General features: G+C 48.8%; 2 protein-coding genes across 2 annotated transcripts in view; both read right to left on the bottom strand.

Moving 5' to 3' along the window:
- Window positions 1-200: 200 nt before the first annotated feature.
- Window positions 201-11129, bottom strand: gad2 (glutamate decarboxylase 2). The gene is made up of 17 exons (XM_061805636.1): window positions 11013-11129; window positions 10758-10820; window positions 10472-10639; window positions 9871-10104; window positions 8921-9011; window positions 7990-8102; window positions 7317-7432; window positions 7097-7176; window positions 6147-6201; window positions 5937-6053; window positions 5760-5824; window positions 5464-5542; window positions 4886-5035; window positions 4722-4829; window positions 3804-3893; window positions 2625-2831; window positions 201-858 (listed from the first exon to the last, which is right to left on the bottom strand). The coding sequence occupies exons 1-16, from the start codon at window positions 11077-11079 to the stop codon at window positions 2658-2660; spliced, it is 1770 nt and encodes a 589-aa protein (XP_061661620.1). The 5' UTR covers window positions 11080-11129; the 3' UTR covers window positions 201-858; window positions 2625-2657.
- Window positions 11130-12041: 912 nt separating this feature from the next.
- Window positions 12042-26031, bottom strand: part of myo3a (myosin IIIA) — a 32230-nt gene continuing 18240 nt past the window's right edge. Inside the window, exons 14-38 of the mRNA XM_061805837.1 lie at window positions 25851-25955; window positions 25682-25765; window positions 25233-25435; window positions 24751-24849; window positions 24303-24417; window positions 23922-24048; window positions 23630-23831; window positions 23413-23560; window positions 22049-22202; window positions 21866-21954; window positions 21401-21530; window positions 20977-21050; window positions 20780-20821; window positions 19759-19836; window positions 19397-19602; window positions 19217-19328; window positions 18930-19092; window positions 18770-18853; window positions 18576-18699; window positions 16917-17844; window positions 16442-16586; window positions 14832-14923; window positions 14467-14507; window positions 13428-13613; window positions 12042-12737 (exon numbers count right to left, since the gene is read on the bottom strand). Of these exons, the coding sequence (XP_061661821.1) occupies window positions 12617-12737; window positions 13428-13613; window positions 14467-14507; window positions 14832-14923; window positions 16442-16586; window positions 16917-17844; window positions 18576-18699; window positions 18770-18853; window positions 18930-19092; window positions 19217-19328; window positions 19397-19602; window positions 19759-19836; window positions 20780-20821; window positions 20977-21050; window positions 21401-21530; window positions 21866-21954; window positions 22049-22202; window positions 23413-23560; window positions 23630-23831; window positions 23922-24048; window positions 24303-24417; window positions 24751-24849; window positions 25233-25435; window positions 25682-25765; window positions 25851-25955 (3852 nt within the window). The 3' untranslated portion in view covers window positions 12042-12616. The remainder of the gene's footprint in view (window positions 12738-13427; window positions 13614-14466; window positions 14508-14831; window positions 14924-16441; window positions 16587-16916; window positions 17845-18575; window positions 18700-18769; window positions 18854-18929; window positions 19093-19216; window positions 19329-19396; window positions 19603-19758; window positions 19837-20779; window positions 20822-20976; window positions 21051-21400; window positions 21531-21865; window positions 21955-22048; window positions 22203-23412; window positions 23561-23629; window positions 23832-23921; window positions 24049-24302; window positions 24418-24750; window positions 24850-25232; window positions 25436-25681; window positions 25766-25850; window positions 25956-26031) is intronic.

The raw sequence follows: 26031 nt of genomic DNA, 5'->3' as shown, positions 1-26031 counted from the left end.
GACGATATCGGCAACGTCGGACGACAAAGGCAGCAAAAAATATGCCACAGACAAACACACACAAACCGTCACGTGTCACAACAGAAAAGTGCTTCCGGGTCACAAAGGTCACCACAACGAGGAACGGCGCCTTCGAAAATTACACGCGCAAACATACAGGATGAAAATACATTCAACTTGACACGACATCATTTGGGGGGGGGGGGGGGGGGGGGGGTTAAAGTTTTGGGTTCAAGGGTCACATTAGATTTGTAATTATGAAATCAAAAAAGGTCATAAGTCTGTCAATTTTTTTTTTCAAAGTTCATTATTAACAACTAATTCAGTTGTTATTATTTAGCCAATGATTTAACAAAGTAACTATCAAATGTCAATCCCCCCGACAATACATAATGAGATAAATGCGTCAAAACGGACATTTTAATGAACTAATATAATACTTTGCCCACCCCTGCACCTCACAGATAATCTCTGGTTATACATCTTATATACAAGTACTACGTACAGCGCTATTTACATCTGATCGAGTCTTAAAAGTGATTGCGGAGCCAATTGTGCTTTTCTTACGATCAATCAATTCATCGATATTGCTTTTGAATCAATCGAGCAGGGACGAGTCCGCTTGTGCTTTTTTTGTCCTCCCAAACATTTTCCATCCAGGAACCGTACAAGATCGACCGTGCCGGGCAGTATTCTGCACCGCAAGTACTCATAACGATGCATTCAGTGGGGGGAATATTAGCGTTAGCATTTTTCTTCTTCACTTCAATACATCACTTCACAAAATCCAACTTTGTCAGCCTCAGTATTAAGGGGGTGTATGGAAAGTTGACTTTTTAAACAATTGGATCTCTGCCCCTGAAAAACAAAACAAAACCAAGTAATTCCGCTAGTTTCTGTTGGATTATGCTGTTAGCAGTTAGCAGTGCTAAAGGCTAAAAATGGAAATCTTTGTCCAGGCATAAGGGCAAACATGGCAATTATTGGAATGCTAGTACTCCAGACTATGCTAACCCGCAATAGCATCACCCCAGAAATGACTCAGCCCAGGACCAAATTTAAGATTATGAAATATCAGACCCCATGTTTTGGATTCACTTCTGCTACTTAAGTTATCATCTATAATCATACATAGAGTTAAAGAGAGTGACGGGCTTTTTGTCTTGGGTTTGTTTGGGGTTTAGAAATGTTTAACCTGCTCTAACACCAGTGTTACCATCTCATCATATTGTCTGTCTAACGTCCTTCATTAATTTGTCTGAGCTAGCAAGCTAGCTTTGGACCCAGCGGTACCAAACGTTAGGAATAGCCTGAAAGCTGGCAAAAACGATCGTTAGTTTGCGCTAACAACCAAATCCTTTTTTCGCAATCTTCTCCAACACCACGGATTTAACTCGGTTCCTATTTCACTTTTTGAGGATTGAAGTCGCGAGCGCTGGATTAGCGTTAGCATATTTTAGCCACAGGGCTAGCGCCTGGGGGGGCGGGTCGCGATGGCCTTCGATTAATACGTTGAGGTAAGGAAGGCCGAGTGCTTTGTTTGAAAATGACTTAGCAAAGACATTTACGCTAAAGAACAGGCAATTCATCACGTTACGTCATCACCGTCGAAAATGGAAAATCTTTTTTTTTTGTTTGTTTTTTTTTTTTACCAAAATATGAATCATAGTGGAATTACTGTACATATCACGTATTAGCACAAGAAAAGTCACACCGATCATCACACGTTTGTTGGTCAGAACGACACGAGCGGAAAGAGGCAGACAGAAGTACTTCGACAAAGCTTTGGACCGCATCGGTCCACGGTACGGCTAGCATACATTTACAGAAAGACGAGTGCGTGTGTGCGCGGTTCATCGTTTGCTTTATAATTGCCGTTCATTTTTTTTTTTTTTTAGCATGGGTTTTCACAGTGTACATGGCAAGTCCAAATTCTGACTTGCGCCACAACACGCCGAGTCCATTGGAAAAGACGCAGCGTGATGAATTCCGTTGTTACGCAAGTTGGTCGACGCCGTTTCGCATTATACGCTAGCTAGCATCAAGCGAGCGGCCTTCTGTTATTATATGACAGTTTTGCATTTTGGCATTTCAGTTTTGTTGCCCCTTTTTGGGAGATCTGTGCCAGCTGATCGTTTCGATTGCTCAAAACGATGTTGTTGTACACCAGTTCCCAGAGCGGAGACGAGTACGAAAGAATTAAGCGTCCGGGATTCGAGCCAGCGCGCCAGACACAGCGGACATACGCTAATAATTGCAGAAAGGCTTATAAATGCACATGGATGCCACAAGATGGCAGCAAAGCATGGATTTTGTACTACGACATTGCCATGAGGAGCGAAAAAATCCCCCCCCCAAAAAACAACCAAACGAGTTCCCCCCAAAAATCCGGGACACTGCAAGAAGCTAATTACTAGCTGAACTTTGAAAAGTACGTTTTGCTAATATGAAATATGTATTAAGGACGGGGCAGGGGTAACGCAACGATCCAATAAACGGGTTCTTCACTGTATATATATATATCTATATATATATATAGATATATATCACTGTATATATATCTATCTATATATAGATATATATATGCATATCTAAGTTGAAAATGGTAAATACGTATACAGTACTGTAAGTTTGGGAAGGAAACGGAGGACGGCCAGTTAGAGATCCTGGCCCAGACGCTCGATCTCCTCGATGAGGAAGTCGATGTCCTGGAAGGTGGCGGCCGGGTTGGAGATGACCATGCGGAAGAAGTTGACCTTGTCCCCCTGCGGCTGGTAGCTCACCATGGTGGTCCCGTACTCCATCATGCGCGCCTTGATCACCGGCGCCACCTGCGCCACGCGAACAAAAAAAAAAAAAAATCAAAGGCCGCGACGCTGAAAAACGAACGGCCTTCGAGACGATTTCACTTTGGGGAAAAAAAAAAATGCTCCTGAAGTGAACACGCGGCAATGACTCTCCGTAACAACCCAGGCTAAACTTAGCCGCTCCGAGTCCAGATGGACTTCCTGTCACCAAATGGCTTATTTGCCTGATTAGACGAGGATTTGATGTCACCGTGTGGAATTTTAGACGATTTTAGAAATAGCAAGAAAAGAAAAAAATGTACCAAACACAAGTCTTGATTTTAATTCTAATAAGTAATTATTGAATATAGAAAATGCATCACAATGTAGCATCATCTGTCTGCCAAATGATCACCGCGCTAACGGCCTCCAAGTCACCTTCTAAGGTTGAGAACGTTAATTGTGCAGCCCCGCATGAAGTCGCCAAGCAGCAGGCGCTAAATTAGAATTAGCAATTTAGCCACACGCAAATACGCAGGCGGTCTGTAACGCGGAATTGTGGAACCGGTGCCGCAGACTTCTCGAAAGCTCGTCGATTCCAATTTATCGAACATTTAAGACTGGTGCTAATTACGTGGTTAAGTCCACCGCGTTCAGGCTACTCGGCGAGGATGCCGAAGATGAAATGGTTTGTTTTTAACCTTGACCAACTTGGTTCCTTTTCGGATGCTATATTAGCATTAGCAAGTGGGCTCCAGATCTCCTCATGGTGAGTACTTTTAGGTGTACGATACAGCGGTTAAGTTCACTTTAAAGTCATCGACTTGTCACTCAATCGCGTCCAAAGTGTCCGTGATTAATCCCTTCAAAATGGGCTGCTAACAGATGCTAACCGTAGCGTCGTGTTTGTCCCGAATGTCAACGATCGGACTCCCAACGCGAAGCTACTCCCTTCATCTCGAAGTTTGACGTGCAGTAATAAAAGACGTCACGTCCGAGTATTTGCGTCACGGTCACCTTGTGCAAGCGTTTCTTCTTCTCCTCGGTGTCGTCCATGCAGCGCATCCCCGGCGGGAGATACCAGAAGCAAACGTTGGTGTGCTGCGGCTGCGCCGACACAAATGAGCAACAAATCAAATCAAATTTCAACCGCGATGATGATGATGATGATGATGATCTTTTTTTTTTTTCTTTTCCTTTCATTTGATGATGCAAACGAGCGCCAGGCGGGCGTCCGGAGGCCTTTTTGCGCGCCCATCTCCTCGTTTCTGCGCCGGCTTTTGTTCTCCCGCCATTCACATGCAGATCAGCAATTAATTGTGCTTTTCACGGAGAAGAATGGACGCCGGGCTCCCGAATGGCTTTGACGCCCGTATGTAATAATGCAGTAATTGACATTTTGATACGCGGAACTCGCCGGATCCACGTCATGGCGCTTTTTTTTCTCTTTCCAATATGTTATTTATACTTAACGCGGATCGAATAAAAAGCACGATTGGACACTAGATACTACTGTTATCCAATATGTCATCCATCCATTTTATTTGCCGCCTATCCTCACGAGGGTCGCGGGGAGTGCTGAGTACACCCTGAACCGGTCGCCAGTCGATCGCATTCGCCCTCACAATCACACCGACGGGGCAATTTAGAGTCTCCAATGAATGTTGCATGTTTTTTTTTTTTTTTGGGGGGGGGGGGGGAGGAGGATGTGGGACGAAAGCGGAGTGCCCACCCGGAGAAAAGCCACGCAGGCACCGGGGAGAACATGCAAACTCCAAAAAGGCGGCTGCCCGGATTGAACCCGGGTCCTCAGATATGTCCATTATGTCATTTCTGAAACGGCACGACAGTATTTTGCCATTCTTTCCGACACGTAATTCATATTTTCGTACAGAAAGTGATGGCGAGTCGGTCGCAGCGGTGAGGCGTACGTACTTTTCCGTCGAAGACCATCCGGTATCCGTCCCGGTCCTTGATCTTGTTGTACAGGTACTCGGACAGCTCCAGGCACTTGTCGATCTGCGCCTCGAAGCCGACGGTGCCCTGCGAAAAAGCGGCGGATGGCGCGTGACTCCCGTGATGCGTCGCGGGCGCCTCACCTTGGCTCGCCACATGAGCCACAGCTTGAAGATGTCCACGTGGCGGCCGCACTGCAGCGCCTTGTCGCCGGTGTCGTACGACAGGTCGTAGTGCTTGTCCTGCTGGAACAGGTAGCAGGCCTGCATCTGGTTGCACTGCTGCATCAGGCCCTGCGGGGGGCGCCGGAGGGAGTGGCGGGCACACGTCAGTCGCGTGACGCGAACGAGTCCATTTTTCACTGCGCTTCTCCTCGACTCTATCGTTCATTTCCAACAATTGTCTGATGTTGTCGGCTGTAAAAATGATTTGTGGCGATGTTTTCGTGTATTTCCTTCCCAATTGCAACAATTGATTGATTTCAATTTGAACCCCGTAAGATTATTGGCAATCCTTTGTGAAAGCAGACCGACGAAGGTCAAAATAAGACATTTGCAAACGCTGATTAACGATTTTGTTGAGGGGGGCAAACCAGGAACTGAATGATAAAAAAATTCATGTGAACGCATTTTCGACACTGTTGATTTGAAAGGATGTCCTGCGTTTTGAATGAAGTTCTTTGGCAAGCGACGGACGGACGGACGGACGGACGGAAACTGACCTCCTCGCGCACCAGCAAGGCGGAACACTGCAGCGGCACCGACATCATCTTGTGCGGGTTCCAAGTCACCGAATTGGCCCTGCGGCGAAAGCCGGCATTTCGTTAGCTTCCGGGGTTAGCCACGTTAGCCTCGTTCGGTCTTTGGACTTGGAACTCGGACTGGATTTGGATGGCCCGTCTCGGACTTGCTCAAACGTGACTTACTGCCCCCGACACTGCGATTTTTGTTTCCATTGTCAAATGTGCAAAAGTGTTGGAACGGCGCTTTTTGGCAGAATTCCGGCGAGTGGACTCGCCTCTCAACGCCGTCCAGTTTCCAGCGATGTCTCCGGGACATGAGCAGACTTCCTCCCCACGCGCCCTAACGTGAGGGGGGGAAAAAAAAAAAAAAAAAAAAAACAATTTGCAAGGTTTGGAGAGAGGCTCAAGCCCAAATTTGCAGCTGACAAATTTCCGTCTTCCCGTCAACTTACGTCCACGTGCATCCACACGTCGTACTTCCTGCAAATGTCGGAAATGGCGAGCAGCGGGTCGAAGGCGCCGTAGACCGTCGTGCCCGCCGTGGCGCTCACGAAGAACGGCACGAAACCCTGCGTGCGGGGGAGGGGGAGGGGGGGGGGGTCGGAGGTCACGTGACCGCGCGGCGTTTGCGTCCACGGTGGCGATCGCGACGGACGCCTCACCTTCTGTTTGGCCTCCACAATTCGCCGCTCGAGGTCGGCGGGGATCAATTTGCCACTGGGGGGGAGAAATGATTTTCAGATGAAATAATAAAAAAAATAATCTTTACTCTTGGAAGTTATTCTCACTGAAATTGCATCTAAGGAGTGTGTAAGGATCTCAAATGACTGCGCGAAGATTAGGTTAGTGGGAAATCTGGCTCCCTCTAGTGGTCCACAAAAGAATCACAATCCAATGACAGTTCGGCTGTATTGAACTTTTTCATGCAACATCTTTTCAAATTGTTTGTTTTTCAACTTTTACTTAGGTGCAATTTTCATTTCACATTTATGTGGAATACAGATTTATGATTAGTGTATAGTTGTGTTTCATTTTCCAATATTTATAGCGCAGTGTTAATGTTGGTCCTGTGCGTTATCGTATCTTGCCATAATATTTGAAATAGCTTTAGGAAAAATATTAAAACTTTTGCATCAACACTTATTACACTACTACTATTACATGCGTGGTATTAATTATATTACTTGGAGAGCTGAGTTTTTTTTTTTTTTTTTGAGGTGATGTTTGTTGCAAAAGACGGGAGGACCACTTGATTATTATTTTATCTTTTATAAGGGTCACGATTCACTTCAGTAACTTTCAAATTTTACACGTTGATCATATTTTTAATGCACCAATTTCTATTTCACTGTGGATAGTACTTTGCCTTTGCAGTAGTTGTGCAAATAATGGCCAAGCAAAATTCTTTATTAATTACCAGATTCCAAAATGCAACGTCTTCATTTTCTATTTTGTTTTTGTTGTGATTGCAAGCGTGTATTGTGTGAATATTCTCGTTGCGTCTGCGTGGGAACAAAAAAAGAAAATAGCCATTTTCAGCACTGGCACTGTACCCAATATTGTGGGGGTGGCGCTGCCATCCAAGTACAGGACTGGGCCCAGGCGAGCTCACCTTTGGTCGGCCTTGATGCAGATGACGCTCTCGGTGCCGATGCCCAAAGCCGCCGCGCCTTTCTTGATGGAAAAATGACTCTGAGGAACAAACACACAGCACGACAAAAACGTGACTGGGGGGGGGGGCGATGGGTTCCGGCACGAAGGCCAAAGGCCAACAATGCGGGCCTCGTTCGGTCCCGGTCTATAAATGAGACGTGCGACGTTGGTGGGATTACGTGTTCGGAGGTGAAGGCCACCAGCCGGGGAACCGACGACATTCCCTTCTCCTTCACTTCAGGGAACATCTTGAAGCGGGCCAGCAGCATGGCGTACATGTTGGAAATGGCGCCCCCTGCTCGACAAAAAGGAGAACTGCGAGTGACGACTTTTTTTTTTTTTTTTTTTTTTCTTTTTTTGCTTATGCTTTCCAAATATTTTCGAGACGCATACGGGAGGCTCCTCGTTTTAGGACGGACAGTAGTTAAGTCCTCATATGGTCACCGTTTTGCCAACAATTTTATAAATAGCAATAAGTGTAAATTACAATCGGAAGGAAAACAGCCGAGAATATTGTCACGATTTGAAATAATTTTCATGTTTGCAGCAGCAAAACGGAAGAGAAACTCAAGTTTCTTCCCTTGAAGCTTATTTAGACCGAGCAATGACAATATGTTATTAGTTATTTGAATCTTGCTGAGCAATCCCGATTCAAATATCAAAACTTGTGCAATGTATTATTCGAGCATATTCGTATAAGCACGGCAATGCATTCCAACGAAATCCTCTGCAATTCTGCTAAAAGGTTTGCAAAATGAAAGAAATGTTCGCGTTTGAATTATGTTTTCAAACTTTTGCCGTCGCGCGTCGACGCAAAGGCTCAGGCGGGCGTGCGCGCAGGCGCATGCGCACCGGGCGAGAAGATGCCGTCGCCGCGGCCGTCGCGCCAGCCGATGATCTCGCGCATCTTCTTCAGCGTCACGTACTCCAGCAGCACGAACACCGGCGCCACCTCGTACGTGAACCTGGGGGGTGGGGGGGGAGGAGGGGGTGCTGACGTCAATGGCGCCCACGACATTTGTTCGCACCACAAATAAAGCGGCTGCGTGACGTCGTCATTACATTTGTGTCTTATCGTTAAAATGATTAATTACAAATCTGCGCGACGACGTGACAGGATCAAAATATTAGGAACGGCTCTCGGTGCAATTCTGCACAACTCTTAGTAAGGGCCCGATTTGAATTATTTTTTTCCCCAATTGGTAAACATCACTATCCAAATAAATATCACAAATAAATATATAAAAAGCCGTTCTTTTATGAATGCAAAAATGATATGTAGCCCTTTAAGCGCTTAATGACGGATGAAATGTGCTATAATAATACGAAATTGTTTCTAAAGTATTCAGTGCGCGAGAATAAACATCTATTCATAAAAAGGGCCGTAAAAAAATACACTTCCAGTCATGTCCATATGCGTGTGACCTTTGAGGAGGCTACAATTAACAATTGCCCGTGGGCCCTTTTTTTTTTTGGACAAGCTGCATGAGGCTTTATCAGCCCAAAAGCAGACACACACTAAATGGAGCCGCCACATTTAATTTCACAGGCAATTTTCTCCCTCTCTAGTTCCCATGGGGATGATTGGGGGGGGACGGGGGGGACGGGACACAAAATAGGAGAGGGTCTGTGTGTGTGCGTGGGGGGGGGGGGCAGCTAATTCACTTCTTTTTGTTCAATTGGCAGGCAAAAGGGCCAAAAGGGGCACTTTCCGGCACGTGCGCACTACAGGAAATGGAACGCACGATGATGATGATGATGATGAGCAGCAGCCCCCGCTTACATGTTGGTGTTGGCAGTGGACGTCAGCCAATCGGCAGCCAGGCCCACCATGTCCAATCCAGTGGAGAGCTGGTTGAAGTACCTGGGGTGGGCTGGGGGGGGGGGGGGGGGATATTGGGAAAAACAATTCAATATTTGACCCATCAATCGTCACATCTTGAGTTTACTGCAATTTATGACAGTGGAAGTCCCCTGTTTCCCCTAAATGCTGTATTTTTGTTTGCAGTTTTTGAATCAAATATAGAAATAAGTTTAATTCTGTTTCCAGATTTAACAACTCACGTTTTGCACACTAGATGAAATCACCAGCAGGGAGATATCAACATTATAAAGCAAAACTCGGGTGAATTAATTCCACTCATTTGGTGTCCCACAGGGCACAAATATTTGCTCCTAAATTGTTCGTCTCAGCCTCCATTTGATGTTTACTCAGATTTCCCAGCAAAGACGTGAAAAGGCAACAATGATGCAACATTTTAGTAGCTCTCGTTTAATTTCCTGCTTGCAAATCGAATTCTTTTGTGTTTGCAAATTTAAAAAAAAGGGTCATTTTAATTAAGGTGATAATGAAACATTCGCGTTTTGAATTTTAAAGCAACTATTAATTAGAGTAACATTTTTATTTTTATCATCTTTATCAGGAGACTGCAAAAACTGATCCATTTTTTAAAAAAGGAAAGAAAATAAATCTCGTCTGAATCAAACATTTTTGTTGGTGTGATTTTGACGTTCAACAGTGGCGTTCCGAATATGAATTTGATTTAATTGATGTGACAATTTGGGCCTGAAGGCTGCAAAGATGGCGATCTGCGGCAGCCTTCAGGCCTGTTTTTTTTTTTTTTTTTTTTTATGTGTCTGTCGTCGAGTATTTTTCCACACGGAAGCATTTTGCAGGGGTTCCCGTGGAGACGCCCCAGCCCGCCCCCGCCCCCGCCCCCGCCCCACGCTAACCTGTCTTAATGGCGTACTTGAGCGTGGCTCGGCAGCTGATCAAGATGTCGTCCAGCGTGCTGGGCTCGTGCTGCAGCTCCCAGTCGTTGTTCTGCAGCAGCTCGCTGGGGTAGTGGAAGTCGATGACTTTGCTGTCTCGGTCGAACGACTCGACGATGTAGGCCAGCAGGATGTCCACCACCTCCTGCAGGAAGCTCAACGTCTTGGCGTCGCCGTCCAGGGCCGGCAGGAGGTCTGCCGACGTAAAAAAAAAAAAAAAAAAAAAAAAAAATCACGCATTTGCCGTCTGAAACGGGAATCTGTTGCGGGGTATTTTATTTGATTTGTTTTGTTTTTGCGGATGAAAAAAAAAAAAATCAAGGTGACCCCTGCAGCATCAGTAAATAAAAATCAAGCGCGCAGTTTCATTTTTATGCACTAAAAACATGACTGGAAAACGAAAGCAATGTCGCACATTTTCGTAACAAGTGTGCAATTATTTTCTCACCCAAAAAATGGCAGAAAAAAGGCCCGAAGTCACTTGCGCGATTTCCCCTGGAATTAGCGGCGCGGCCACGTGACATCTGCACGTTTGTCTTTTTCCTCGCGCGCGCGTGCAAACCTGTTGAGTAGAGGTCGGAGAAGCCCGGCACGGCGGCTCTGGCGCAGTCGCAGCTTTTGTTGCATCCGCAGCCGCCGTCAGTCACGTCGGGCTGCCGCGCGGCGGTGGCGGGGGGGTCGCCGCCGCCGCCGCCGCCGCCTTTGTCGCCCTCCGCCACGTTCAGGAGCGCTTCGACACGCGCACAAAATCGCCGCAAGTCAATTCACCAAATATGAGGTCGCGTTTTGCAGCACCAAGAAAAAAAAAAAAAAAAAAAAAAAGACAAAGAACCCAATCGGAGGCATACCACATAATTTGGATCCGAGCCCTCCAGAGAGTTTCTGGGCCGCCGCCTGGCACCAAGCTCGGGCTGCAAGAAAAACAGAAAAACACGCGCAACTTTAAGGAATAATAATAATAAGAAGAAGAAGAATGGAAAAAAAAAGAGAGACGCAAAAATGTCACGCAAGCTCACGCGACGAGAAGATTCCAAATGCAAACAAACGAAAAAAAAAAAAATGACAATGGAGGCCCGCGCGAAGCTCGCGCGTGGCGCACTCACGCGTGTTGGGGCTCCGGCTGCCCGAATTGTCCCCCGCACCGAGGGACCAGAAGCCCGGGGACGCCATCGCCGAGTGTGGCGGCTGCTGCTTCTTTCCACGTCAGCGGACGCGCGCACATCCACGCACACGCCAGGAGGAAAAAAAAAAAAAAAAAAAAAAAAAAAAAGGACGGGGGGGGGGGATCACGACGCTACTCAGTCGCAGAATTGAAATTCTCCCACACGCACACACAAAAAAATTATCAAGTGCCGTTACATCCTAAAAAAAGAAGCGCGTGGATGAGAAAGAAGCGTCGGAGGTGGGGGGGAATGACGTCCGCCCCCATGTCATCGCAACCCCCCCCCCCCCAAAAAAAAAAAAAAAGCCTAGTGACGCATTGACTTACGGGTCTTGTCGTGCGGCGTGGCGTCGTGACTCCAACACGCGCCCCCCCCCCCCCCCTCCCCAAACGTGGCGAACGCCAAACGCCCGCCCGCCCTCCCCCCTCCAACGCCTTTCGCTGCTGGGGGGCCAAAAACAGACACGACCAGGGAGGGGTCTCGGAATCTCTCTCTCTGTCTCTCCCGCTCCGAAATACACTTTTGCATTTTCTGTAACTGCCACCTCGAAGGGGGCGGGGTCACACATCATCCATGATTTGCTCCAATATTTTTGATATATTTTAGAACAATTCCTATCGGGTTTTGTTTTGAACGCTACGTTGAGGAGCCCGCAATGGGCCGCTCGCCCCAGGTTGCCCACCTCCTTTTAAAAACTTTACAAGTTTGACCCCCCCTGCTTGCCCCCCCCCCACAAAATATTCTCAATTTCCTCCTTCTAATGTAAATAAATTAGTCACTTTATGAAAGATTTCAAAATGCAGCTGCCATCTTGTGTCCGTGGCGCACCCCAGGATGCACAACTTTGCCCCCATTAATTTTCTTTTTCGATTTTCACATTCTCCCAAATAGTGCTTAAAAAAAGCAAGTTTGATGTTTGCTCGTCTCATTTGAATGATTTTAATATTTATTATTATTTTGCAAACAATATCTTTGGCTCCATTAGCTGTGCGGTAGCGCCACGTGGGTTTCAAATCGGAACTTTGACCTCCCCGTGAGGAATTTGCTCGCGTGCAAAGGCTTGCATGGGTTTTCTCCGGGTACTCTGTCTTCTTCCCACATTTTAAAAAAAAAATCCAGGTTGGCTTCACTAAAGAGTAAACGCGAATGGCTGTCATGCGGCGCACCCCAAGGCACATAGTTTGGGCTCCATTATTTTTGGGGATATTTACTAATTGGGCAAAATTGGCACATTCGAGTGAAAATCTGCATTTGTATGTATATGATGTACCAAATACTTCTCATTCTGACACATTCAATACGTTTTTGTTTCGTTTTAGCGCAGTAGCTCGAGCTGAAGTTTTTGCTCAATGTTGGCCAAGTGAAGCAAGGGATGAAAGAAATTTGTGGAATAAAAGGCTAAATTGCATCGCTTTTATTGACAGCCATTTGAAAAATAAAAGCTAATTAATTATTGACGCTTGTCGACAAAGCTCTCATTGGTCCGTCGTGAGTGCGCTTTGAAAACAAAAGAGAAGAAATGGGGGGGGGGGGGGCAAGGTCCTTCATTCCTTGGCTCGGTACTGCCTGATGAGCCTCCGTCTCTGCGAGGTTTTCCTCAGCAGGTGCCTGAAGTCGTACGGGTTGTCGTCGGCGCCGGCGGACGCGGTCCCGGGAAGCGACCGACTGCGGAGGACACACACAAAAAAAAAACAAACAAAAAAAAAAAAAACAAAGTTCACCTTGATAGCGTACAACTGAAAACGGGTGACGGACGAAAACGGCGGGGAAAAAAAACGGCAAAGACTTGACAGACGTGACCCGCGGGCCCCCTCGCCGCGACGACGCTCCCGGCAGGACGACGGCATCGAACGCGCGCGCCATCTGCTAACTCATTTGCGAGGTGGCCCCGGGCGTGTTGTTTCGTCTAAAGTACACACGTTCATTTGCGCGACGCGTTTTTGTTTTTTTTTTTTTATGATGAGAGATGATGTTTACCGGCAGAAAGCACCAGTGGGAAAATTGTTTTTTGTTGTTGTTGTTTTTAATGACGCCCAACTTTAAGCTTCTTTAGCTAAGTCAGGGCAACTTTGACAGAGCCGAGGCATATTTTTTATTTACATTAGAAAAATGTCACGACACGCTACTACACAAAGAGTCACAAACAGTCAACCGCTGCGATTTTTGCGTGTTTGTATGTGTTGCTGCACCACGTGTGTTAAAAGTGGCAATTGCGTGCATGCGCGGAAACAGCCTGACGCTAACCATACTAATTGGTGCTAGCCCGTCTGTGGCGTTTCACATCATACGTTTAGCGCTAGGGTGCGGGCAAAATGTTAGGGTTTGGCGTTGAACCGAAAACATGATTGTTCGTACCTGCTGTGTTTGGCAGCTTTGGACTCTGGCTGTCTGTTCTCAGCGGGTTCCGGTCTGCGGTCCTCAGACAACCTGTGGCGGACGCCGCTTTTAGGTGAAGTCCCCTCGCAGGCCAGGGCGGGGGCGGACTTGCTGGTGGGCAAAGCCTGGTAGTAGTGCTGGTCCAGGTCCACGAGTTTACCTGGACTACAAGGACGGACGGGTAAGGGTTGAGCTCAAAATGTGATCCTATGACGAAGACGATTACGCCGTTCTTTGTCACCGTCGTAATCATCAAATCTGTCCTCGTGATGCACAGACAAATCCAAACAGGAAGGAGAGACTTGATCACGGATGAATCCCCAGTCGCTATCATTACGATATGTTTTAGAATTTTGTTGCATTTGGATGCGTTTGTTTCGGTGACCGGAACCCGGACCCGAGCGTTTGGGACACGGACGGGACATTGTTGCAAATCACGGATCCTCTCGCTAACTATTCCAGTGCTGGTGTTCAGGAGCTTTTCCTGTTGACAGCGGATGATTTGTACTCTAATATCTGTGTTGACTGCACAGAAATGTCCGCAAATTTCTCTCTGGTGTTCCACAGGGCTGCGTCTTGAGTCCCCTCGAGCAGCCACAATTCGCTCAAATAGCCTTTCACACAACATATGAAATGAAAATTACAGATCTGATTCCTTTGGGCCACAGATCCACCTTCTCTTAATCTTCCGGGGCTCGGGCCTCCCTTCCTTCCTAGTGGCACATGTAAAATGTTTCCCGTTTATTACACGATTACTAACCCTGAGTCCCTTTTGAGTTCACTCAGCCGTGTAATGTGAACCTGTTCTCGCAAAGTACTCTCTCCCAGTACCTCAATGTCCCGCATCCAAGGCCAGATTTTTTTTTAACCCCCCCCCCCACCCCCCGACATAAAACGCCATTGAACACGTCGTGTGCGTGTTGACACGACGCGACAAGTTGCTCATAAATACGACGCCGCGTGCCATCAAATACCTTCACGCCGCGACGCCGCTCGAGAGGATGTTAACCGCACTTACTCTTCTTTCCTGGGCTTGCGTTTATCATCCTGGACGGAACGCTGAGAGGAAGAAAGAACAGGTCAGCCGTCGCCGTCGCCGTCGTCTACGTACACGCTAGCACTTCCACGCTAAGCTTTATTCTGCTCGCACAATAAAATTGAGCAACGAACGGAGGAACGATAACGAGCTCAGCTCCACCATGAAGGGAACGGGCTGTTATTTTTAGCCTCTTCCGAGTCCTTAAGCTACTTTATTCAAATGTTATGAATCATCACTCCAGCTAGGGTTGATTGTTCACGCCCGCCATATTTCAGATTTGGAGACAAATCTCATTTTTGCTTTGCGGTTTGCTGTGAAAAGCGAGCATCTTTGACGCCACTCACGTGGATCAACGTGTAGTAGGTGGAGTCCTCGGGGGTGTTGAGGGTCTTCGGCTGCAGGGTGCGGCGGGGGGGCCGCGACAGTCTCTTGTCGGCTGAATCGGTATGGAGGTTGTGTGTGTGTGTGTGGGGGGGGGGGGGGGGGGGGGTGGCCACACAAAAGAAAAGCCACAAATATGTATTACGACAAACTAAAACTTGGATGCTATTGCTAATGCTACGCCATCAATTATCAAGAAAAGTTGTTTCTCACGTTTTTATAGATTCCTAAATACGGTCTGCACTTCTTTTTGAACTTTTACTCTGAAGGAGTATTACTACATTCCCTTAAGTAGCTGTATTTGCGCATAAAATACTTTGCCCCGCGGATATTTTGTCAGGTTTTGGCGAGACGTCACGTGGGCCTTCCCGTGCTGCTTCCTGTTAAAGGTCTCGAGCGAGAAGGGACGTCCAAATAAAACGCCATCCCGTATGAAGTTTATGATGATGATCGAAAAGGTCATTTTGAATCGCTGCAACAATTCCACACCGCCGTAATTGCCACGCGACGACGACCTTTCCCGCGAGGTGCGCCGCGACGGCCTCGTTTATTGCGCCGCGATGATGGAGTGGATTAGTACAGGCGTGAATATGAAATAACGCGCGCGCAAGTTTGCGGGAGAAGTCAGGAAAGGGCAAGTGGCGGGAGCGTGTTGGAAATGAAAATAACGCAAGATGATATCGTAACGCTCCGTTGACTGAAAGTCCAATTTTGTGGCGGTTAGCCAAATTAGATTCAGTTCGACGAGCAAATGTATGAATCGCATGACAAATTGATTTAGGCCGTCCGAGAATATTGTTGGCGTCTGCATGTGTTGACGCTTTGTAGCGTTTGAAGGTTGAAGCGCAACCTGTCCGTTGGTGTTAGCATTAAGCTAGCAGACGTTCGGACGTGGAACGGTTCAAATCTGCTTCGGAAGCGATTTGAAAAGAGAGCGTAAAAGTCGAGGCGAGCGTCAGAGGTGAAGTTTGCGTCGGTCTCCGCTGCCGGCCGCCGCTCACCTTCCCCGAAAGCAAATGACTTTTTTTTTTTTTTTTTTTTTCGGATGACAAAGGGAAAGCGAAGCGCTTCCTGCCGGCGGGCCCGCGATCTAATCAAACGTCACGCGAGCGATAACATCTCTTTCCTCGCCGCATAAGGCGGAAATAAAAGCTTCCACGGGAAATGTCCTCGACGCCGGCGCGAGCCAAACGTTCGCCGAAGGAACGGCAACGTTTCAGCAGGAAATGACCGAGACGCGTCCCAGGCAAAGATGGATGAAGCGGAAAAAGAACAGCAGCTCCTCTTTCTTCTATTTTTTAGTAATATTGTCCCAAAATGGAAAGATGCTGATTTGAACAAGGATGAAATGATTCTATCTTGCTGTTTAATAACAAGGAGCTGAACAGCAGGCAAAATTCACCTGAAAGGTCCGACTCGATAAAATGTCCCAAATGACCAAACGTGCTGATTAGAAACGAGATGAAGGAAAAAAACAAAAGACGCGAGCTCCCTTTTCCGATGACGTGAAAATTGCGGTTCGATATTGTCAGCGTGTGCGTTGGCCACAAACGGCGGGCGGCTTCTCGCTTACGTGATTTTTGCATGTGCGGAGCGAAGCCGTTGACGGCTTTCCCCTCGACGAACGTGCCGTTCCTCTCCGGGTTCGACTGATGGGCCCGGATGATCTCCGTCAACTTCTGCTGCAGGGCCACAAAGTTGTGGGAGGTCTCGGCGATCTGCGGAGGGCGGACGGAGAATTTACTCAAGGTTAGCCAACGCAAACACGGGTGCGCTAGCGTCTCCAAATAGCCTTTCCTTTCCAAAACTCAGTATCGCCTTGGTTTGCCTCTTCCAATAACACTTCCAATTGCATCACTTGGCACTTGATTTTTCAAAGGCTCAAGGCATCGGTTCTACCACCATTTTGGAACCACCTCACAGTACAGTATTTGTCGCTCGAGGAAGATAGAAGAGAAACTGGCTAAACTCTTCATAGGAGCCTGTGACCCTATTTCCTTAGCGCTGCTATTTTTGGCACGCGTGTTTTTGTCGTTTTTGTAGGTGACCTGTATGGAGAAGATCTCCAGCTGCCGGGCCTCCTCCTGCGCCGCCTGCTTGCTGGCCTTCATCTTCTTGCGCTGCTTGTAGCCTCGGAAGTTGCTCTGGATCTTCAGCGCAGCCTCCTCTTGCTCGCGTTTGTCATCTCGACCTTCCGCCGCCGCCTCTGGCAAGTCGAGCTCCACGTCGTTTGGAGATAGACGTTCCTCCTTTGCTTCTACTTCATCCGGATCCTGACATGATTCTGGCTCTTCTCTGAGTTCTGGGGTGGTCTTGCCATGGATCTCCTCTTCCTCTTTACATTCCTTGTGGCTCCTTAACTCACTCTGCAGGAGTACGACTTCCTCGATCTCCTCCGGGTCGTCACTGTCCTGCTCCATCTGGTCTTCGTCTGTGGTTTCCTGCCGGTTTGGGTCGTCCTCCTGGAGCCTCCTCTCCTCGTTTTGGTCTCTGAAGTTCCTCCGGAGGACTACGGCAGCTTCGGTTTCCGGCTGCAAATCCGAGAAGTCTACGTTCTGTTCGGGCGGGACCTCTTCTCCGGATCCGACCGCCGGCTCGTCGACCCCTTCGTTGTTCTCTTCGTCTTCGGGCACCTGCGTGTGATCGCTGTCTTCGTTCTCCTCGGCTTCGTACGTATCTTCTTCCTCGTCGTCGGGGCTCGTCGGCCAACCGTCGCCTTCGTCTCGCTCGCGTTGCGCGTCCGACAGCCGGCTGGACGGCGGTTGCAGCTCAACTGCAGCCACGGTCTTCCTTCGTGCCTGAAACTTCTTCCTCTCCCGGTAGCCTCGAAAGTTGCTCTGCAGGATTATGGCAGCCTCCGTTTCCTCTTCTTTCGTTTGGGTTTTTTCGTCTTCGGTGGTGTCCCGGTCCGGCTCGGGCAACTTCTCCAGAGTGACGGTCAAAGCTTTGTCTGCTTTGTCCTTCTCCATGGCTTCTCTAAAAAGGGGAGAGACAACTTAAAGGAGAGATCGTGTGGGAAGGGGACGTTTTAATGGCTTTTAATCAATGCAACGAAATTAGCAGGAAGAAGATGGAGACAGCGCGAGCCGCGAGGGAAATTGGATGCTGATCTACTCCAAGTTTCAGTAGCAGTCGTCGTTCTCACAAGGCAGAGAGAATCCACGCCTACGAGTCGTGTTGTACGCTTTGCTTGCTCTGTAGCAGATGTTTGAAAACGAATAATGAGCAAAACATCTGGGCTAATTTCCATTGGCAACATTTCCCATTAGATGTTAGCATGAAGCTAGCAGACTTTTGTTTCCCAAAATGAAACGGTTTAGTGGAACAATGTGGTTTTTAATTATACAGTAACGGAGTGTCTTGCGTTCCAGTCAACTTCAACTGGGAGTGAAAACAGAAATAGTCCAACTTGAAGCTTTTTGGGAGAACTGGATAAGGGTGTGACTGACGTGCTGACGTCAGGAAAGCTTGAAAAATGTGTTCTCATCTGCTTTGATCCCTTTGACGAAGTTTTGATGTGTTTAAAATCTGGATGAGGGCTAAAACTTAATACATAAAAAAAAAAGTTTGTAGTACACGTCTGCACGTGAGCTTCGCTGAAGACGAAGGTCGAGCACGGCTAGCACGGACTCCGGCTGGTCTGTGACCTCCAACGGGGCCGAGCGCTACCGAAAACGGAAAGACCGAGCACGGCTTGCCGCTCACACCGTTTTCTTTTGAAATTCTTCCTGTCCACGTGGCCTCGGTAGCGCGCCTGAATCTTGCAGGCCGCTCTGCGCCTCTCCTCCACCAACTCCTTGTACTTCTTCTTGGCAAGAAAAACTCTGCAGACTGACAGAGGCGACGCATCACAAGTCATTCTGCTCACAAGCTCGGTGACGTTCCCGGTGGTGGCGCTCACCAGCTTGAAACTGAATGACGAAGGCTTCCAGCTTCTTTTTCTTGTCCTCGGCGATGCCCTTTCGCACTTTATAGCCTCTGTAAGCTGGACGCGGAATCGACAGACCGAGTCAGCAGCGCCGATGGGGTTGGCGCCGGGCGACGTTTCCCGCTAGACTCACCCGACTGCAGCACCAGAGCGCTTCGTTCTCGGACCTTCACCAGCCTGCGGTAGCGCCGGCAGCCCAGCCAGCCTCGGACGCGAGCCTGCAGCAGCACGATGCGCTGCGTGGCCTGCTGGACCATCAGATTCAGATGTTCCACGTGGTAGTACTTGAGGAAAACCTGCATAGCAAACCAAATTCACTGCGTTCAGTGTTAGCGACTTCTCAATTTCTCCTTGCAAATCTTTTCGTTTTCCATTTGTGCTGATTGCCTGAGCCACTTCTCCCCCCCCCCCCCCCCCCACCTTTGTCTTCCCCATGGCCCAGTTCTCCAGCTGGGCTTTCTCCAGGATAACAGCGCACGCCTCAGGAGTCAACGCAGGTTCCTCGTCGGCGCGGAACGCCACGATGCGATACCTGGAGCAAGCGATCGTCAAGGGTCGGACGCCGACGGGCACAAAATGCCGTCTGAGAACGGACATCACCTCTTGAGGAAATTGGCAAAGGGCACGCGGTGCGAGTAGCCCTGCCGGCGGATCTTGGCCGTCTCCAGGATTCCCGTGTAGCGCAGCTGGACCAGAACCTTCTCCCGGTCGAACTTGTGGGGTTGCCTGTCGTTGTTGGGCTTGATGCAGCGCACGAAGTGAGGCTGCCCCGACACCATCTTGGACAGCAGATCCATCAGGGAGTACTACGAGGAGGGTACAGGAAGAGCTTTTGATTCCATGGCGGGGGTGTGCTCAACCCCTCAGGCCTCGCCGGCTTTTGGCCACTTTCCGCTTGTACGTGGCCAACCGCCGTAGAGCCGGGAAAGGGTTGAAGTTGAAGTGACTACGAAGCCGCTTACTCTGAAGTAGGAGGCCACTGTCTGCGTTCTCATGTTGGTGGTTTCCCGCGGATGGGAGGGCGCGTCTGCGTCAACGGGCTGGACGGGAAAAAATACGATACATTTGTCACAAAAAGCCACGCGTGATGCATGAATTTTATTTCGATTTTTTGATGGATGGACTCAGTATTTTTGATTTCATGTGAGACGAGCAGACTGAGCTCACGTTATCGCATCATCGAGCGTTTCTTTCACAGCGTGCAGCCCGTCGAATACGTTCAGCGCGCATTATAGCTGAAATGTGCCATTTTTTTTTTCCACCCAACATGCCTTAAAACCTATTGTAACTTTGTACAACACAATTCACGTGCACATAATGCACAATTCTCCCAATCAAAGTCCGCTTACGTCAGGCTGGTTTTTTTTTTTTTTTTTTTTTGGGCGACTATCAAACTGGCATAAAACGAAAAGACGATTAAACATGATTTAAAGAGCAAAATGTTCAACCCGACCGTATCATTAATGCTCTTAATGCTAACGTGTGGCGCAAAATGTCCCAGACGAGCTAGCAGAGGTTAGCGTGGATGTTACGGCGCTCCTACAACTTCAAACCGCTGCTGTCGTTTCTCGCGTGGACTACGACGCAGCGCGTAACAAATGGAATAAACCGTACTCGTGCTCGTATTTTTAAAACCTGTTGTTTGGAAGCCTTTACTCATAAAAACAACCGATCACCGTTTGATATTGAACCGTGTCAGCGAGAGGCACTTCGAGAAAGCATTTTTTGTCAGCCGCCAGCTCTAAATCCGGCGAAGGCTGCAACAGAAATAGATGCGCACAACACAAGAAGCAATTTGCGTTTGCCAATCACAAGACACCAAACTAGAAGCGAGCAAAAGGTTATTTTCAGCGAGACGTGTGGACATTGGCGGCTCTCGAACGGCAGACGACGTTCTACTCGAGGCGAGGAGCAATTTGCACAGAGAGAAAACGACTTCTACGTGGACAAAAAGAAAACAAATGAGAGAAATGCAGTTGTTACCTCGGTGAAAGGAAAGGAACTGTACAAGGTAAGCACTCCCATCTTTACCACAGACATGCGGCAACAGTGGCGCAGGAAGGGGAACAAACAAATCAAATGAGAAGCTTTCACCTTCACTTTGGACAAAAATAAAGCAAATGGCTGGGAAGCACAAACCCCCAAAAACAGAGAGACGGCGGACCCGAGTGGGCCAGTACCTTGGCCAAGGTCAGGGTGCGCGTGGGGGTGCGCAGCGTGCCGACGGCTTTGCCTTTGGTGTGGGCCAGGTTGCCTGGGGGGGGAAAAAAAAAAAAAAAAGAGAGGAAAGAAAGAAGGAAAAGCAGGCAAAGGAAGGACGGAACCGAGCGAAGAGAGAACGAGAAAAGCCGGAGAAGCTCCAGCAATTTTCGCTAAGCTAGTTGGGCCAACGTGCCAGCGCTTTGCATGTTTGCAATTGGATGACGCTGTCTCAAAGCTGCCACGTCATGCATAAAAAGCCTTGCGGGAAAGTAGTAACTACCAAGCAATGACATTCACGCCAGCTTCAAAACTTTTTGGGATCAACGTATTGACCGTCTAAATATTTGGGCGTGGGGGGGGGGGAGGGGGGGTGGCCACAGAAACACAAAAACTGTCACTCACCCGTTTTGGCGAGGGGATGGGTGACAAGTTTGCGAACGAGCTCGTTCTCCGACGACCTCAGCAGAAGGACGATGTCCGCCGACAGCGTGTCCCGATTCTTGGCGAGGAAACCTGCGGCGTTGTAGATCACCTGCGAGTTCAGATCACGCTTGTGAAAATCAAGGCCGGGGGGGGGACGGGCGCGGCGCCCGCCGCGTGGCTTGACGTGGCCCGACCCGCTGGAGCCGTCGTCCCTGCTTCAAGTTCTTTGCTAAAATTGTACAATTGAAAACTGTGAATTTTACTCGCCGAGAAATGATAGTTCAGTTGCGTGGAGCGCCACAAGGCATACAGCTTGGTCCCCATTTCTTTCCATTTCTAGTCATTCTCCATTTTGTCACAAGTTACTGAGCCACTTTAAACGTAATGTTATTACACTCTGAGTAAGGTAAAACAACTGAAATCCAGATTAGGAAGATCAAGCACCTTTCCAGCATAGTGGTGGATCCCAAATCCGAGGTCGATCCTCTTTGGTCTCCAGAAGCTTTTGGTCTTCAGGTTGTCTTGAAATTTCTCTAAACAGACCACAGCTTCGCGGTTATAAGTCGATTAAAAAAAAAAAAAAACCCAACAACAACAACCAAAAAACGTAGAGCGCGGGGAGCCCACCGACAAGCGTCTGGTCGGTGGCCTGCGGGAAGCGACTCTCCTCGTCCAGGAGCGCCAGCATGCCCATGGGCTTCTGCAGGAACAAGTCCAGCAGCGGACGGTTGTCCTCGTACTCGATCACGCGGGCGTCCACGTCCTCGTTCAGGTACTCGTCCTGCGTTGCGAGTGGGACACGCAAAGTGTGATTCGCGTACTACAGGTGGCTCCCTCTGGTGGTGCAGCTATGAATCACCAAATGAAATGTTACAACTGCACACTGACACTTTTGCTTTGGCCTTTTTTTAAACTTTTAAGTCCAATAGATTTTTGTTAAAAGCGTTTTTTTTTCTTTTTTTCCAAACATTTATTTAGCTACAATTTCTGATTAAGTTTCAAGTGCGATACATTGAAATTAAAACGTTAACTAGTTTTTTTTTTTCGTTTTCCTATTTTTAAGCAAAGTGTTCAAATCGTGCATAGCGATAGTGACGGTCTATAATGTTAAATGTGCTTTTAAAACTAAAACCGCAACCTCGTTTTTGACACTTTTTTTTTTTATTTTTATAACATTTTTACATTGGACATTATGGTGGAATTTGGAAAGCAAAGTTTTTGTTTGTTTTTGAGCAGGTACTGGTGTGAAAGGCTTGAGAATGAGTGACAGCCAATAATAAATGTTTTTTTCTCGCGGTGGGGGACGGTTCTGTATTTCAGCTATTTGCTGCGGGGCTTGTTCCCCATCCCCAACGGTTACCGTATAGCCTTCAAATGCACGTAAAATCTGCCTCACTGACACACTAAAAAAGGGGTCAAAGTATTTGCTCCAGCGCAGCGGGAACCGACGAGCAAACCGTCGGAAATGAACCCGGGAGCAGGTTCCTTACGCGCGAGCGTCTTCTGTAGGACGAACGGACGTCTGGGCCCGGCGCCAAAAAGAATCCCCGAGAGTGGATTTGAAGTCACCCCCCCCCCCCCCACCCAATTGAACCTCGTTTAAGGCTGATTTATTGCCGCTCTCCATAGGCCGGGAGCAAATAATTGAACATTAACAAACCATTCTCTGCCCTCCCCTGGGGACACGCCCCCCAACCCCTCCCCCCTCCACGAGGACCGCACGAAGGCAGCAGCAAAGTGAGCGCCGCTCGTCCCGCGAACGAGTTCGAGCGATTCGTCCTTAGACCGGGTGTCCGGCAAAAACTCAGATTAGAACCCTTTTGATCCCTGAACCGTGAGGCCGGATGAGTTATCAAGAAATGAACGAAAAAAAGGGAAAAAAAATAAATCATCTTTGCGACGGCATTGGCATTCCTTTCAATGGCGAAAGACGAGTTTTGAGTTCAGAGAAGAACTCGAATTTCATGTCGAGGCTAAAACCGGGTTTAGACCTGCTCCCAGGCGAAGATGTGCTGGTTGAAGTAAAACTGGATCTGCTCGTTGGCGATGTTGATGCACAGCTGCTCGAAGGAGTTCCTCTTGAAGTTCTCGAAGCCGAAGATGTCCAGGATGCCGATGTTCAAGCCCTTGTCGTCCTCTCTGCGGGGCGGAGGTGGGTGAGTCGGCAGGCGGACCTCCGCCCCTGCGGGGGCCCCGCCGAGCTCTCACCCGTCGGGCCGCAGCAGCGCGTTGATGCGGTTGACGATCCAGCTGAAGAGGCGGCCGTACAGCGCCTTGCCGGTGGCGTCCCGCACCTCCGCCGCCTTGTCCACCGTGTTGGGCCGCACGATGGTCTCGCCCCGGGCCACCACGCAGTGCGAGGTCAAGGCTTCCCGGAGCTCGTCGGAGCGGATGCGCAGCAACGACGCCACTGAGGCCGCACGCCGTTGCAAAAACAAAACCAAACGTAACGGCGCTCATCCTGTGCAGTTTGCAGTTCGATCGTTTCGGTTCCTCTCACCGTTTTCCAGGACGGCCACGTTGTCGATGTTGCTCTTGTCCGTCTGGTGCTCCGAGACCAGCGCCGAGAACTCGATGTCGCCCGCGTTGAGGATGGCCGCCAGCGTGCTGTACACGCTGCCCAGCTCCTGCGAAGGCGACTCCATCTCACTAAAACTGGACTGCGACGGCGCTTGTCAAACTCGAACCCGAACCTTAATTTAGACTCGACTCAGACGGCAATTCTGAAACGCGTTTCCAACGGGCGCGTCAGTCGGTTCCCGTTTTGCAGCCATTTGAGGAGGTTCTCGCCTTTCCGAGAACAAAAATCGTATTTTGGGAGTCTCACTCTGAAGAGAAGGAGCCAACGCGAAAGGTCGACCCGAAGACGTTGACGGTTTACCTCCAGGGAGAAGCCGATGACTTTGAAGCACTGCTCCACTGCGTCAAAGTGCTCCTTGTAGGCGCTGTTGCTCACAATGTCGGGGCCCACCTTGATGTGCTCGTTGCACAAATACCTGCGCGGCACAAACAAAAAAGTCGGAAAGACAAACCGCAGCGCTCGAAGCGTTCAACGCCATCCGCCATATTCGCGCAAACCGTTTTTAGCTGTGTTCATGCAAATGAGATCAAACTTCTATAAAAGCGAGATTTTTCAAACCCCAATTTTGTAAATTACACCAAAAAACAAACAAAACAAAAACAATAACTGTCAATTATAAACAGTTGATGTCACATTGTGCCTTTTGCGTCTATCATCGCCACGACTGTTTTTGTGTAAGAGGTAGAAACAAGCTAACAGGTGGAAAAAAATGTAAAAAAAAAATAAAATGTGCATTGTAGCTACGTACTTGGGCGTTTTGCTGTCGGAGAGTTTGTAGTGGGCGAGCTTCTTCCTGTCCGCCAGGCCGGCGTAGATGTAGTAGAAGATGTGGAAGTTCTTCTCCCCGCTGCGGAAAGACGCAAGGACCGCGAACACGTCAACGAAAGCCGCCCCTCGGAAACATCTTTAGCCGGACTCGGATCGGATCCGGTAAAGACGAAAACCAAAATATCAAATCACGACATCGTCAGGGTTTGCGCCGCTGCCCTGTCGCGGGTTCCGAAGCGATCCTTTGTCTTGGCTTTTTAGCGGATCTGGTCCATTCCCAATTTAGAGCGAAGAGCCACGAAGAAGAGGCAGAGAAGGTCCGCAATGGATCTGCACAAAATATGTCGAACTCTCCGCTCATTTCCATCGTTATTCACATTCCGCGGTGGAAATTAAGCTAGCGCGGCTTGACTGAACGTGGTTTTGTCTCTCCTGCATTGTACATCAAAAAGGGATATTTACGCGGCCTGGTGGATGACTCTGGACTTCTCCAGTAGGTACTCGGATATCTTGGCGCCCACCACCGTCCCTCGGGCGCTGAACTTCATTTCCAGGTACTTGCCGAAGCGGCTGGAGTTGTCGTTGATGGCCGTGCAGGCGTTGCCGAAGGCCTCCACCAGGCTGTTGACCAGCAGGATCTTCTCCTGGAGGCTCTGGTTATTGGCCTGCGAGATGAAGTACGAGCGCCGAGAACTTCTCGCTGACATTATTGAACCGCAGAAGACGAGAAACTCGGCGGCGGTATCGTGACGTGCAGATCGTACATTCCGTCGTAACTCCAAAATAAGCGGTGGGAGGCGACAGCGGACAAATACTTTTTTTTTTATATACTCTACCTACTTGAGTAACTGACAGTAAAAATGTCATCGTATCATTTGGACTTCAGCACATTTCGGTACCTCTCGACTCACCTTGCCCAAGACGGTGAGCTGCCGCACGAGCAGGTGAGCGCTTTCCGTTTTCCCCGCTCCGCTCTCGCCGCTGATCACGACGCACTGCGCGCGGCAAGACGGCGGTCCCGCTCGGTTACGATCGCGGCGACGAGATAAGGCAAAAAAAAAAAAAAAAACAGAGCGTCACCTGATCCGAGTTGTACGACACCATGGACTGGTAGGCGACGTCGGCCACGGCGAAGATGTGCGGGGGGTTGGCCGTCCGCTTGGCGCCCACGTACATTTTGCTGTACTGTCCAAGACCAGCGTGGGGAAAATTGGATCAAGCCCAACGTAGCTTTCAGTTCTCACGCGCCCGTTCTACGCTT

Source organism: Syngnathoides biaculeatus, chromosome 19 (assembly GCF_019802595.1).
Source record: "Syngnathoides biaculeatus isolate LvHL_M chromosome 19, ASM1980259v1, whole genome shotgun sequence".
Lineage (NCBI taxonomy): Eukaryota > Metazoa > Chordata > Actinopteri > Syngnathiformes > Syngnathidae > Syngnathoides > Syngnathoides biaculeatus.
Note: the sequence above shows the minus strand (reverse complement) of the source record. Positions and strands in the feature narration are given on the sequence as shown.

Excerpts from the sequence above, each read along its gene's own strand:
- gad2 (XM_061805636.1), bottom strand. The coding sequence starts at position 11,079 with ATGGCGTCCCCGGGCTTCTGGTCCCTCGGTGCGGGGGACAATTCGGGC. Across the intron at positions 10,105-10,471 it reads CTCCGACCTCTACTCAACAG|ACCTCCTGCCGGCCCTGGAC; the intron begins GTTTGCACGCGC and ends TTACGTCGGCAG. Across the intron at positions 5,825-5,936 it reads ACGTGTGGATGCACGTGGAC|GGCGCGTGGGGAGGAAGTCT; the intron begins GTAAGTTGACGG and ends CCCTCACGTTAG.